Consider the following 11,743-nt stretch of genomic DNA (forward strand, 5'->3'; position numbering starts at 1 on the left):
TGCACCAGCTCTCCAACGAAGGGACACAGCCTTATGCATTTTTCTGCCTTTGCACATTGTGCCTTCCTATACACTTTCCCATTGCTCCAATATGCGTCAACTGAACCTGTCTCCATCATAATTCCAGGCAGTATATTCCAGACCCGATCTACTAATTGTTTCTCTCTCATCATAGTCATTCACTGCCAGATCTGGCTGGGCCACATAAACGACTATAATCTACTGCACAGTAGAAAGATAAACCACAACCTCTCTGTTCTTTTACAAACACCCATTCTTACCCATGTGCATTGTGAAGCTTGTGGACTTCTTTGTCACTGAGATTAAGTGAATATGTCACTGCCATCCCTCCCCAGACAAAACTCCCTTGAAAGTCCCCCTCCCAAATTTGAATGTTTCTAGTTTTTCATCTATTTGCTCTTTCTCCAAATACTCTCTCTCAGCTCGTCTTCCCTCAACCCTACTTCCACTAAATCTTGGCCAAGCACAAAGTTCTGCCTCCCATGTTAGCTGATATTGTCAAATGATTCTCAAAGTCACAAATTGCATCATGCAGGACTGTGACAAAAGTAAAATAACCCTCATCCTTCTCCATCTCTCTGCAAACTCAGACATAGTTGCCCACAAACCTTTTCCAACACCTCTCCAAAGACATCCGGATAGCTGGGTCCGCAGTCAATTGCTTTCATTCTTATCTATCCAGTTATAGTCAGAGCATCACTTACAATGGCTTCTCTTTGAGCTTCTGCATGTTGGGTTTCCTTGGCTCTTAGCTCTTATCTATATGTTGTCCTTTGACAATATTATACAAAAGCACTGCCAGTTTCCACATACAGAGTAGTCATCTGTCACAGAATGTATCAACTTGCTCAATCATTACATTGTCTCATCACAAATGGACTACTTGAATGACATCCAGAATCAGATGAGGAAAACTTCCTCCATTAAGTATTGACAAAACTAAACCATCAATTATGCCCCCACCGAAATTTCTGCTCCTTCAGCAACCAACTGAGCTCACAACTTTAATGTCATGCTTGACATAGAGATTTCTGACCACAGACCATTAAGCTGCCTATTGCCACCTCAATAAAATCATGTGATTCTGACCTTGATTCGCCCTTGTGCCTTTATCACATGTAGTCTTGACTATTCCAAAGTCTCATTGGCTGGTTTTCTATGTTCTACCCTCTTAACTTGATTCTTTCAAAATATCTGCTGCCCATGTTCTCAGTTGCACCATGTATCATTTATCCAAAACTCATGTTTGGTGATCTACCCTGGCAAATGGTTAAATTACATCATGAATTTTCTTTGTTTTTAAACTAGTCCATGTCATGACCTTCCCTGTCCCTTTGATTTCCTCAGTCCCACAATGCTCCAACATATCCCCACTCAGCTAATATTGGCTTCTTCAAGCCTTGCCAAATTTAATTGCTCCATCATTGGGGTCTGCCTCTGGTTGCCTAGGTCACCAACCCTCGAATATCCTGTCCATCTACCTCATGGTCTTCCTTAAAACCTACTTGAGAAAACGTTTGGTCATCTAATCTAATAATATTTCTGAAAAAAAACTGTGGCTTGAAACTTTTATTTCACAATGTTCCTGTTGGGAGTGCAAAATTGTATTAACGTGAAGTGTTACATAAACAAGTCAATACTGTTGGTTGTAACTAGCATCAGCGCCAGGGCTCCTAGTTTGAGACTAATCTGAAATAGCAACTTCAAAGAGCGTGCAAATCGGATGAACCCTTTAAATTCATTTCTAATTAAAGGTCAGCGGTTATTCGCCCTCATTCCTGAATTGCTATTTCAAATATGCCCCAAACTGTCTCGTTGAAACACACAGCTAACCTTTGCAATTTCACACTCCTCCTTAGACGCACTAGAAAGTATTACATGTAATGAGCAGACAGCGCGAAATATTTAATCGCAGCTTAAATATTAGAATCCTGATTTTAATAACTGAACTTGGCAGGGACATTCTTTCGCAGTAAAACAGTCCAGGGCGGAAAACGCCGATGCCTCCCAGCTCTAATTTTACTGTCGGTCCAGTTATTAAACAAACCGACTGTAATTATCACCGAGACTCGGCGTTTCTTAAAAGACCAGTCCGTCCTCCATCAGCCGCAACCTCTGCAACTCTGGTGGGAGGGGAGGAGAAGGGCGAAGAAAATGTTCTTTTTCAATCTGTCTCTTTTCAAGTCTTGCAGTGAGCAAACGGGAAATTGACGTTAAAGAAACTGTGTTGCGAAATGTAACCTATCAGTAGCTTCTGCCCGCGTTTAACATATTCACACAAAAAAAACACACTGCCGTTCCCAGCATCAGCAGATCTCTCACTAAACCGTCACTGTGGTCCATTAACGCTCCAGGGAACATAAATACTGAAAAGTAAAGACCAATTACACTTCAGGCAGCAAGCCTTCCAAACTACAATTTTATTTCTTTTTGCGACAGATTGAGGAAACACTCGGGAGGGCTGTGCGGATAGATTAAGACTCTTGCCTTACCTCTTTCCAGCATAAGCGGCTGCAGCGTTGTCGCCATGTCTGCAGCAGCCTCAGAAAAGGAGGAGGGAGATCGCAGGGAGTGTGAGAAAGAGAGCAACCGGGCTGGAGTGACGCGGCTCACACTGCAGCCACGAGGGGCTTCCAGAGAGAGAGAGAGAAACAGCGTTCATCAGGCACGCACACACATACACTCAACCTCCCCCCCCAGCACCTCACTCAGGGTGGCCTGAGCGAGGCACTTCCTCGTACATTACTATGTAACACTGAAAATGTGAACGACCTGAGACGAGCTGCTCACTATCATGCATTTCCAGTGCAACACTCCTTGGACGATTAGAAATTGGCAGCAGCAGAGACAAGTTCAGATATTCAAATCTGTTTAAAAATTTCATAAGTTTGTGACGGAATTGAGAGACTGCTAAGACATACGAAATATCGATTTCGAGACATTAAATTTAGTGAATTTACCAAGAGGTCCCTTCTCTCCTTCACCTGCCCAAAATCAAAGCTAGTGGGGTGGAAAAACCCCATCGAGGGAAATGAGAAGGAATGACTACCTACTTAGACAGAGATGAAGGTTGAAACGTCAGATGTTTACTCAACACTGAAGAATACAGACACCACCCCACTGGGTCAACCAAGATCCTTATTCCATTGGTTCATGCAGCTGTCCGAACCAATATCAATGTTCTCAATAAGAATTATGTAATATTGCATCGTGACAACACAAAATGGGAGATCCACCAAATATTTCTTTAAAGCTGCATTTCAAAAGTGCTTGGGCAATTCAATGGGCTTCATCAAAATTTTGTAAACTTATTTTCCATAATAAAGTACAGCAGAACTTTCAATCATGGCCAATATATTCCTGAACACCATTCTCCTGCCTTCTTCATGTAATCATAGATCCCCTTATTGATAAGAACCTATCAACCTCTGTCATAAATACACTCATGTATTGACTTATGTTTGAAGTCTGTAATTTATATATTGCCTTTCACGACCACTGAACATCTCAGAGTGATTTGCTGCTAATGAGTTACTTTTGAAGTGGATTGGAATTGGAAATTGGAAGCATAGCTAATTGGAAACATAGCAGATTGCGGTTTGAAGTGTTTATGATGCACAATGTGTCAATGACTAGATAATCTGCCTTTGTGATGTTCACTCAGGAACAGACATTGGCCGAATACAATGGATAATTCCCTGCTCTTCCAAATAATGCCATCATTAAATATTTGGTTTCCAACTAAGAAAGGGCTTTTGGCTTAATGTCTCATTTGAACAAATCTGTGTCTGATGATCCTACCCCATTAGCTTCCTGACAAAGGAGCAGCTCTCTGAAAGCTTGTACTTCAAAATAAACATGTTGGACAATAACCTGGGGTTGTGTGATTTTTAACTTTGTCCACCCCAGTCCAACACCAGCACCTCCATATCATTTGAAAGAGGCACGTTCAACAGTGCTGAACTCTCTGGGACTTCACTGGAATGTCAGCCCAGATTTTTGAGCTCAAGACCAGGAGTGCAAATTCAAACCAGACTTATCCCTGAATTCAAGGCATTATCATCTCACTCCATACCCAGCTATCCCATTAAATTTCCTTAAATCATTTCAATCTGGTTTCTGCTCACCCATTTTCAAGATCATCATGGCTAAAGCCACCAATGATTGAACTTACTGAATGCTGAGGTTGAGTTTAGGTGTCACTGAATACCCCCAAAATAGTGATCAATGTCAATCAATAGGTTAATTCAAATCCATAATGAGATAGTGAGGACTGTAGATATTGGAGGAGTCACAGTTAGTAAAATGTGGTGTTGGAAAAAACACAGCAGGTCAAGCAGCAGCTGAGGAGCAAGAGAGTCGACATTTCTGGCTTAATGATGAAGGTTAAGCCTGAAACATCGAACATCTTACTCTTCAGACGTTGCCTGACCTGCTGTGCTTTTTCCAGTGTCACAATTTATTGTCCCATAATGTAATTCGACAGGGAAAGCACACAAACGGGTGACAGCAATTTACTGGTTCCAGAAGGCAAACAGATTGATGAAGCTAATCTGTGCAGCTAGAGGTATCAGCTTCTTTCCTCTTTCTGAACTAACTGAGGTGCTAAGAAGCTCTTATTTTGGTCTTCCTCCATCTGAAAAACCCAATTGCTAGACAAGATTGCATCGTTTATTCCTGAGTACCTGTTATATTTTTTGCGGGGCAACTTGCTTGAATAGCTTTGGCCAATGACCAAAGGACAAATGTCCAAGGTGCCACCTCTCTGCTGTCCATCAGTTTGGCTGTAGTCAACTTCAACTTTTCTCATGCTGGAAGCCATTAATTAACACCTGATAGACACTCAAATATAAAAGGGGTACACAAAGTGCCACAGGACTCTCTGGAGTAATATCAATATAGTTAATAACTTTGCCTCATCTGGGCACTTTGTATTTTTCCAATGACAGAAAAGAGTTAATTTTTCTGCCAGTGATCTTAGGCCACGCCTATGAACACCATAAGAATTCTATAATTTTTAATGAAAATTACCATTTGAATATTGTTAGAAAAGACATGTAACAGTATAATTGTTGGATTCCCCTTATATTGGTATTCTTGCAAATCTTCCGATGAGCACAAGATGAAAGTTTTAAACAAAATGCATCTTTTATATCAGCAATACTCAAGTTCTGTATTACCAAATGACTAAAATTACAATGCAAAATGTTATTACAAAGATCATGGAATGTTACTTTTTTCATCCCTTGAAATTACTACTCAACAAAATCAATTGTTAAATTTTCATCCAATAGCTATCTTATGTGTTTTATCTCTGTGGTAGTACCCCAACTTGATTCCACCCCTATTTACTCCAGTGAAATCAGGACATTTCTGTAATGACTTTCTCTTACCATTACACAATCTTCTTGATCATGCAACAAAGATTCATCCTGGGCTCCTACCTTCTTCTAGTCTATGTGTCCCCTGAGTGATAACATTTGGAGACATGTGGTTTGTGAATGGGAAAAAAATCAGTAAATACACCATCATCCATGGCATGTGCAAGCATACTGTTATGAAGCTGTCAAACCAGTATGGGGTGAATTTCTCTACCAACTTCCAAAAACCTTGTGATTGACTGTGTAGAGTCGTTGGTCAGGTGAACAGGCTTGGTGTTGAGGTTTATGTTTGGTTATTGTCATTTCTCCTGGAGTTATCTAAATGCAAACTATATCAGTGCTTCCTCAACCATTCCTGAAACTGTATTGAATGTCTGACAACATGTCCAGGATGAAGTACTCCACCAATTAGTTCAGAATGATCCCAACAATCATTTTGCTGGTGCTAGAGAGGAATAAGATTCCTCAATGATTGTTGCAAAGTTAGTCAGTCCAATGCCCCTTCCACAGATGGATAGTGGCAGCATCTTGGTATTTTCATGGGATGGCTCCTTCCTCCCATGTAAATTAAAATAGTTCAGAGAATTTCTTTACCAGATGTTAACCTCCAGCTACATAGCCTCTGCCTGTTTATAGTATTAGAGTTCAAATCTACATAAGCAACCTTTGGAACAATGTGTCTGCGTCATGCCAAGATGTTCAACCACTTTTCTTCAACTGCCTTCAGAAGCTTCTGAAATTTGGATGGCAATACAAAATACCAGTAACTGAGGTGATCAACTCAGCTAGCACACCATATGGAGAAAGCCACAACTGAGTTGGGCTGGTCTTGTAGTCAGAATGTCAGAAACCTGCTCACCAAAACAAAACATCTGGTCTCTGGATTGTCAGAAGCTAGACGTGTGACCCAAGACACACATTGGGAATCCTTGAAGACCCAACAAACTATCTTCCATGGAAATTGCTTACAAGGGGTAATTGGTTTCCTTTATGAGGCCTTCTGCAAAACACTTTGACTCAGTTCCACAATCATTACTTGGATAAGTTTTGAAGGAAATATCAGATAAGTTGACCCCCAATCATTACACTGACTTCCCCAATCCCGAGTCTTCATCCCAATACCTCCTAACACCAAACACCACATCAACTAATCCTCAGCTGAATCTTACACAAACTAACTACTCTTCTGAATATACTGCCACCCTAATTTCTTACCATCTTCTGACTAGTCCTCCAATCCAACCCAATAACCCCTAACAATGTTACTCCTGAGTACCTAACTACCCTAACATCTACCAAACAACAGCCCCTGACCTGACTTTTCTATCTCCTGAGCTCTTGATGAAGGGTCAACTCTACTGCTCCTTACATGGTGCCTGCAGTGCTCTACCAGTGCCACACTTTTCAACTCTGACTCTCCAGTATTTGCAGTCCTTACTATCTCCTTGTTTAGCTCATGATCTATCTATGACCTATCTATAACCCACCCATCCCCTTATCCAAATATCAGTCTCACACATCTACCACCTCACCCAGCAGCCTCCTAATCACCTACTTACCTCCACCTCAACCAACATGCTATCCTATGCAATTTCCAAATCACTCACCTAATACACCCAGCTGTCATCTGGCCCACCTCCCACTTACACATCACTTGTATTCATCCATTTATCAATATTCATACTGAACATTTAAATAACCAGATGGCAGGAAATGTCATAAAATGTCAACATATACTTTCTTACCCCAACTCTGCATTGCTGCAGCAAACCTCTCCGAGGGACACTGCATTCCATATTTCTGGGACTGTTCGTGCTTGAAAAACTGCAAAGCAATGTGGAGCAGTGTCAAGGTAGGTGAACATTTGAGTGGAGTGACAATCCAACAATGATTGCTACTTCTTGGAAGAATGAGGCCTTTGAGGCTGAGGTGCATTGGAATTGAAAAGTTGGAATATTTTGTCCTTTTCTCCCTCCTCATTAAAGTTAATTGGCCTGAAACATTAATTCTGTTCTTTCTCTACAGATGTTGCATGACCTATTGAGTATTTCAAGCAATTTCCATTTTTACTTAGCAGCTTTATAGGTGCATGAAGTCTTTGGCATAAACTATTTATACATATAGAGAAGGGATGAAATAATTATCATGTAGAATGTCAAATATTGGTGCATTACGAGGCAATTCAGCTTTTTATATCAGATTTATTAAATTTTATTGTGATTAAAATACTTCATTTTGTTTTTTGTATAATACAAACACAGATGCCATAACCCAAGATCACAGAGCTGGGTCTACAAATATTTTGTACAGTCAGTTCATAGTGGAAATACACAAAATGTTACAGGGCACTGACAAGAGTGGAAGATCTATCAGTCTATGAACTTTATAAGAAATATGTTTTCTTAAAACAGTTGCCTGTGGTTGAGCAATGGGCCACAGAAATAAGAAGTAGATACGGTTAACCAGAAGTCAATTCTCTTAAAAAATGCTAGTCATTATTGCTCAAGCCCAACACAGTGAAAAATGTTCATAATATTGAAGAGAAGGTGCCCATATTACTAAGGAAGGTTCTGGCCTAGCCAGGGAGAACACATAATCCAATTTGATGACCTTTATTCATTATATGCAGATTTGCGCTATCTGAGAAGGATCAACAGCTCCCACTGTGAACTATTACTGACTATCCTGCAGCCAACAAGAGAATGATTATATATTTCACAAAGCAAACTGGATAAATAGGTCACTTTTAAATCTAGTAAACATTTTAAAAACAATGACTTCATGTATTAATGGTAATGGTTTAACGTATTTTTCAAATTTGCTGGATTTGCAAATGTATGTAATGTAATTAATATAGGGTAATACATCCTTTCTACATGTCCCACAGAAAAGATTTCTTGCAAGTTCTTGCAGTTCCCTTATGTTGTGATACTTGAAACCTAAAATCATTACATTTGTTCATGACTTCAAGGTGCATTCCTTGCTCTTGTATCATATAGTGAAAACATTTTGTGCACAGAAACTATAAATCATTTTTGTGAGAAACTGAAGTAAATAGGTCAAATGTCAAAACACATAATTTCAGTCCTTTACTTTTTATCAAATACATTTAGGGTTGACTTCCCCAAAATGGCCTTTAGCTTGTTTTGGTAAATGTAATACTTTTTTCTATTAACTTTGACAAATGACGCAAAGTTAAGAAAAATGTGCGGTGTCCAGTTTTGTAGCTTTTAATGTGTCTGTGACCAGGAAGGTTCTAGTTTTTGAAGTTGTTCTACTGGTTTTTTTGTCACACAGGAACAGTCTCTTGTTTTTACAGCACTTAACATGGATGATTCAGAAAATACTGCTAAAACGTGCTGGAAATATACAAAATGTTTGTGCATACCATGTTCACAAATCATAACTTAAGATTTTCTAGCACTCCACTATTGGCTTGTAAGAAAAATCAACATGGATATTGCAAAGGTATGTCTGTGGGTATTATCAAAAATGTATAAAATTCTGATTTCATATGCACAATTAGCTAACATCCAAAGTTACTTCATAATTATAGCACCCTTGAAATGCCCCAAATATCCTTGCAGTAAATTAAATATTTTTGAAATATTGTCACCGTTGTCAACTTGGCAATTCAAAAGAAAAAAAAGTGCCTTTAATTACTTTAAGCCACTTTGCAGCCAGTTAGATTCTTCTGAAATATCATTCCTGTTGTAATGTGGAAAAGACAGTAGATATGAGAAAAAATTACCAGTTAAACAATTTTTGGTCTCTGGCTTGAGTGATAAATATTGACCAGGTCAATAGGAGAATGCTTCCTATTTTCTTTGACAGGTTTCATGCAATCTTGTCAATTCAACTCAGAAAGCAGACTGGCCTTTGTTTTAACCTCTCTTCCAGCCAGAACAGTTTTGTTGCTCTTCCACACTCCATGGAAGTACTGTCAAGATTCAGACTTGAATTCCTGCTGTTTGCTCTTACCTGATCACCTCTCCACATCCACCTCTTGCCCTGTAGCATTTGCTCAGGGATCAGCTCATCATTTGAGCCACTTGACATTGATGGCTTCAAACGTTATGAACTACTTCTGTAGGTGCAATCAGCATGTACAGCTCCTGAAACATTTGGATTGTCAGCTATTAAAAATAGCTGAGTATTTAGAGTTCAGGAGGAGCACATTCCTGTGAAAATGAATGATAAGGATTGCAAGAGTTTGGATGACAAGTAAAATTGAAAGCTTAATAAAAAGGAAAAGGAGGCATAGGAAACCGAAGATAGACAGAGCTCAAAGATAGCAGGAAAGAATTCAAACAAGGGTTCAGGAAAGCTAAAAAGGGCCATGAAATGTCTTTGACAAAGAGGATTAAGGAAAATCCCAAGGCGTTTTACACATATATAAGGAGCAAGAGGGTAGCTAGGAAGAGGGTAGGACGACTTAAGGACAAAGGAAAGAATGTATGCTTATAGCTGGAGGAAATAAGTAGGTCCTTAATGAATACTTTTCATCCGTATTCATAAAGGAGAAGGTATGGTGGATGGTGAGTCTTGGAAAGGGTTTGTAGAACTTCTAGGGTATATCAATATATAAAAAGGTATTGGATGTTTGAAAAGCATTAAAGTAGACAAGTCCCCAGACCTGATGGATCTATCCTAGCATGCTGAGGGAGGCAGGTCAGTAAATTGCTGGGGCCTTGTATAAAAAACTTTCTATCCTCTAGCCAGAGAAGAGGTCCCAGAGGACTCGAGAACAGCACATCTTGTTCCTTTGTTTAAGAAGGGCAAGAGCGATAATCCAGGAAATTACAGGCCAGAGAGGCTTACATCAGCGGTAACTAAATTATTGGAGAACATTCATAGGGATAAGATTTACTCTTTTTTTGGAAACACATGGTCTTATTAGTGATAGATCTTGGAGTGCAGATTCATAGCTTCTTGAAAGTGGAGTCGCATGTAAATAGGATAGTGAAGGCGTTTGGTATGCTTTCCTTTATTGGTCAGAGTATTGAGCACAGGAGTTGGGAGGCCATGTTGTGGCTGTACAGGATATTGTTTGGGCCACTGTTGGAATACTGCGTGCAATTCTGGTCTCCTTCATATCGGAAAAATGTTGTGAAACTTGAAAGGGTTCAGGAAAGATTTACAAGGATGTTGCCAGGGTTGGAGGATTTGAGCTATAGGGAGAGGCTGAACAGGCTGGGGTTGTTTTCTCTGGAGCGTCAGAGGCTGAGGGGTGACCTTATAGAGGTTTACAAAATTATGAGGGTCATGGATAGGGTAAATAGGCAAAGTCTTTTCCCTGGGGTCAGGGAGTCCAGAACCAGAGGGCATAGGTTTAGGGTGAGAGGGAAAGATATAAAAGAGACCTATGGGGCAGCTTTTTCATGCAGAGGGTGGTACGTGTATGGAATGAGCTGCCATAGGAAGTGGTGGAGGCTGGTACAATTGCAACATTTAAGAGGCATTTGGATGAACATTTTCAAGTTTCACAACATCTTTCCGATATGAAGAAGACCAGAATTGCACGCAATATTCCAACAGTGGCCTAACCAATGTCCTGTAAATCTGCAACATGACCTCCCAACTCCTATACTCAATACTCTGACCAATAAAGGAAAGCATGCCAAACGCCATCTTCACTATTCTATCTACCTGCAACTTCACTTTCAAGGAGTTATGAACCTGCACTCCAAGGTCTCTTTGTTCAGCAACACTCCCTAGGACCTTACCATTAAGTGTATAAGTTCTGCTAAGATTTGCTTTCCCAAAATGCAGCATCTCACATTTATCTGAATTAAACTCCATCTGCCACCTCTTGGCCCATTAGCCCATCTGGTCAAGATCCTGTTGTACTCTGAGGTAACCCTCTTCGCTGTGCACTACACCTCCAATTTTGGTGTCATCTGCAAAAGTACTAACTGTACCTCTTATGATCACACCCAAATCATTTATGTAAATGACAAAAAGTAGAGGGCCCAACACCGATCCTTGTGGCACTCCACTGGTCACAGGCCTCCAGTCTGAAAAACAACTCTCCACCACCACCCTCTGTCTTCTACCTTTGAGCCAGTTCTGTATCCAACTGGCTAGTTCTCCCTGTATTCCATGAGATCTAACCTTGCTAATCAGCCTCCATTGGGGAACCTTGTCGAATGCCTTACTGAAGTCCATATAGATCACACCTACTGCTCTGCGCTCATCAATCTTCTTTGTTACTTCTTCAACAAACTCAATGAAGTTTGTGAGACATGATTTTCCACGCACAAAGCCATGTTGACTATCCCGAATCAGTCCTTGCCTTTCCAAATACATGTACATCCTGTCCCTCAGGATTCCCTCCAACA

General features: G+C 40.2%; 1 protein-coding gene across 4 annotated transcripts in view; it reads right to left on the reverse strand.

Moving 5' to 3' along the window:
* The window catches only part of lin7a (lin-7 homolog A (C. elegans)), an 89,145-nt gene extending 86,468 nt beyond the window's left edge, over nucleotides 1–2,677 (reverse strand). For 2 of the 4 annotated variants that reach the window (XM_072551609.1, XM_072551610.1), the window contains exon 1: nucleotides 2,514–2,677. In XM_072551609.1, coding sequence (XP_072407710.1) covers nucleotides 2,514–2,550 — 37 coding nt within the window. In that variant the 5' untranslated portion in view covers nucleotides 2,551–2,677. The remainder of the gene's footprint in view (nucleotides 1–2,513) is intronic. The other 2 variants (XM_072551607.1, XM_072551608.1) reach the window with 1 other exon arrangement.
* Between the last annotated feature and the right edge of the window lie 9,066 nt (nucleotides 2,678–11,743).

This window comes from Chiloscyllium punctatum, chromosome 32, assembly GCF_047496795.1.
Source record: "Chiloscyllium punctatum isolate Juve2018m chromosome 32, sChiPun1.3, whole genome shotgun sequence".
Taxonomy (NCBI): domain Eukaryota; kingdom Metazoa; phylum Chordata; class Chondrichthyes; order Orectolobiformes; family Hemiscylliidae; genus Chiloscyllium; species Chiloscyllium punctatum.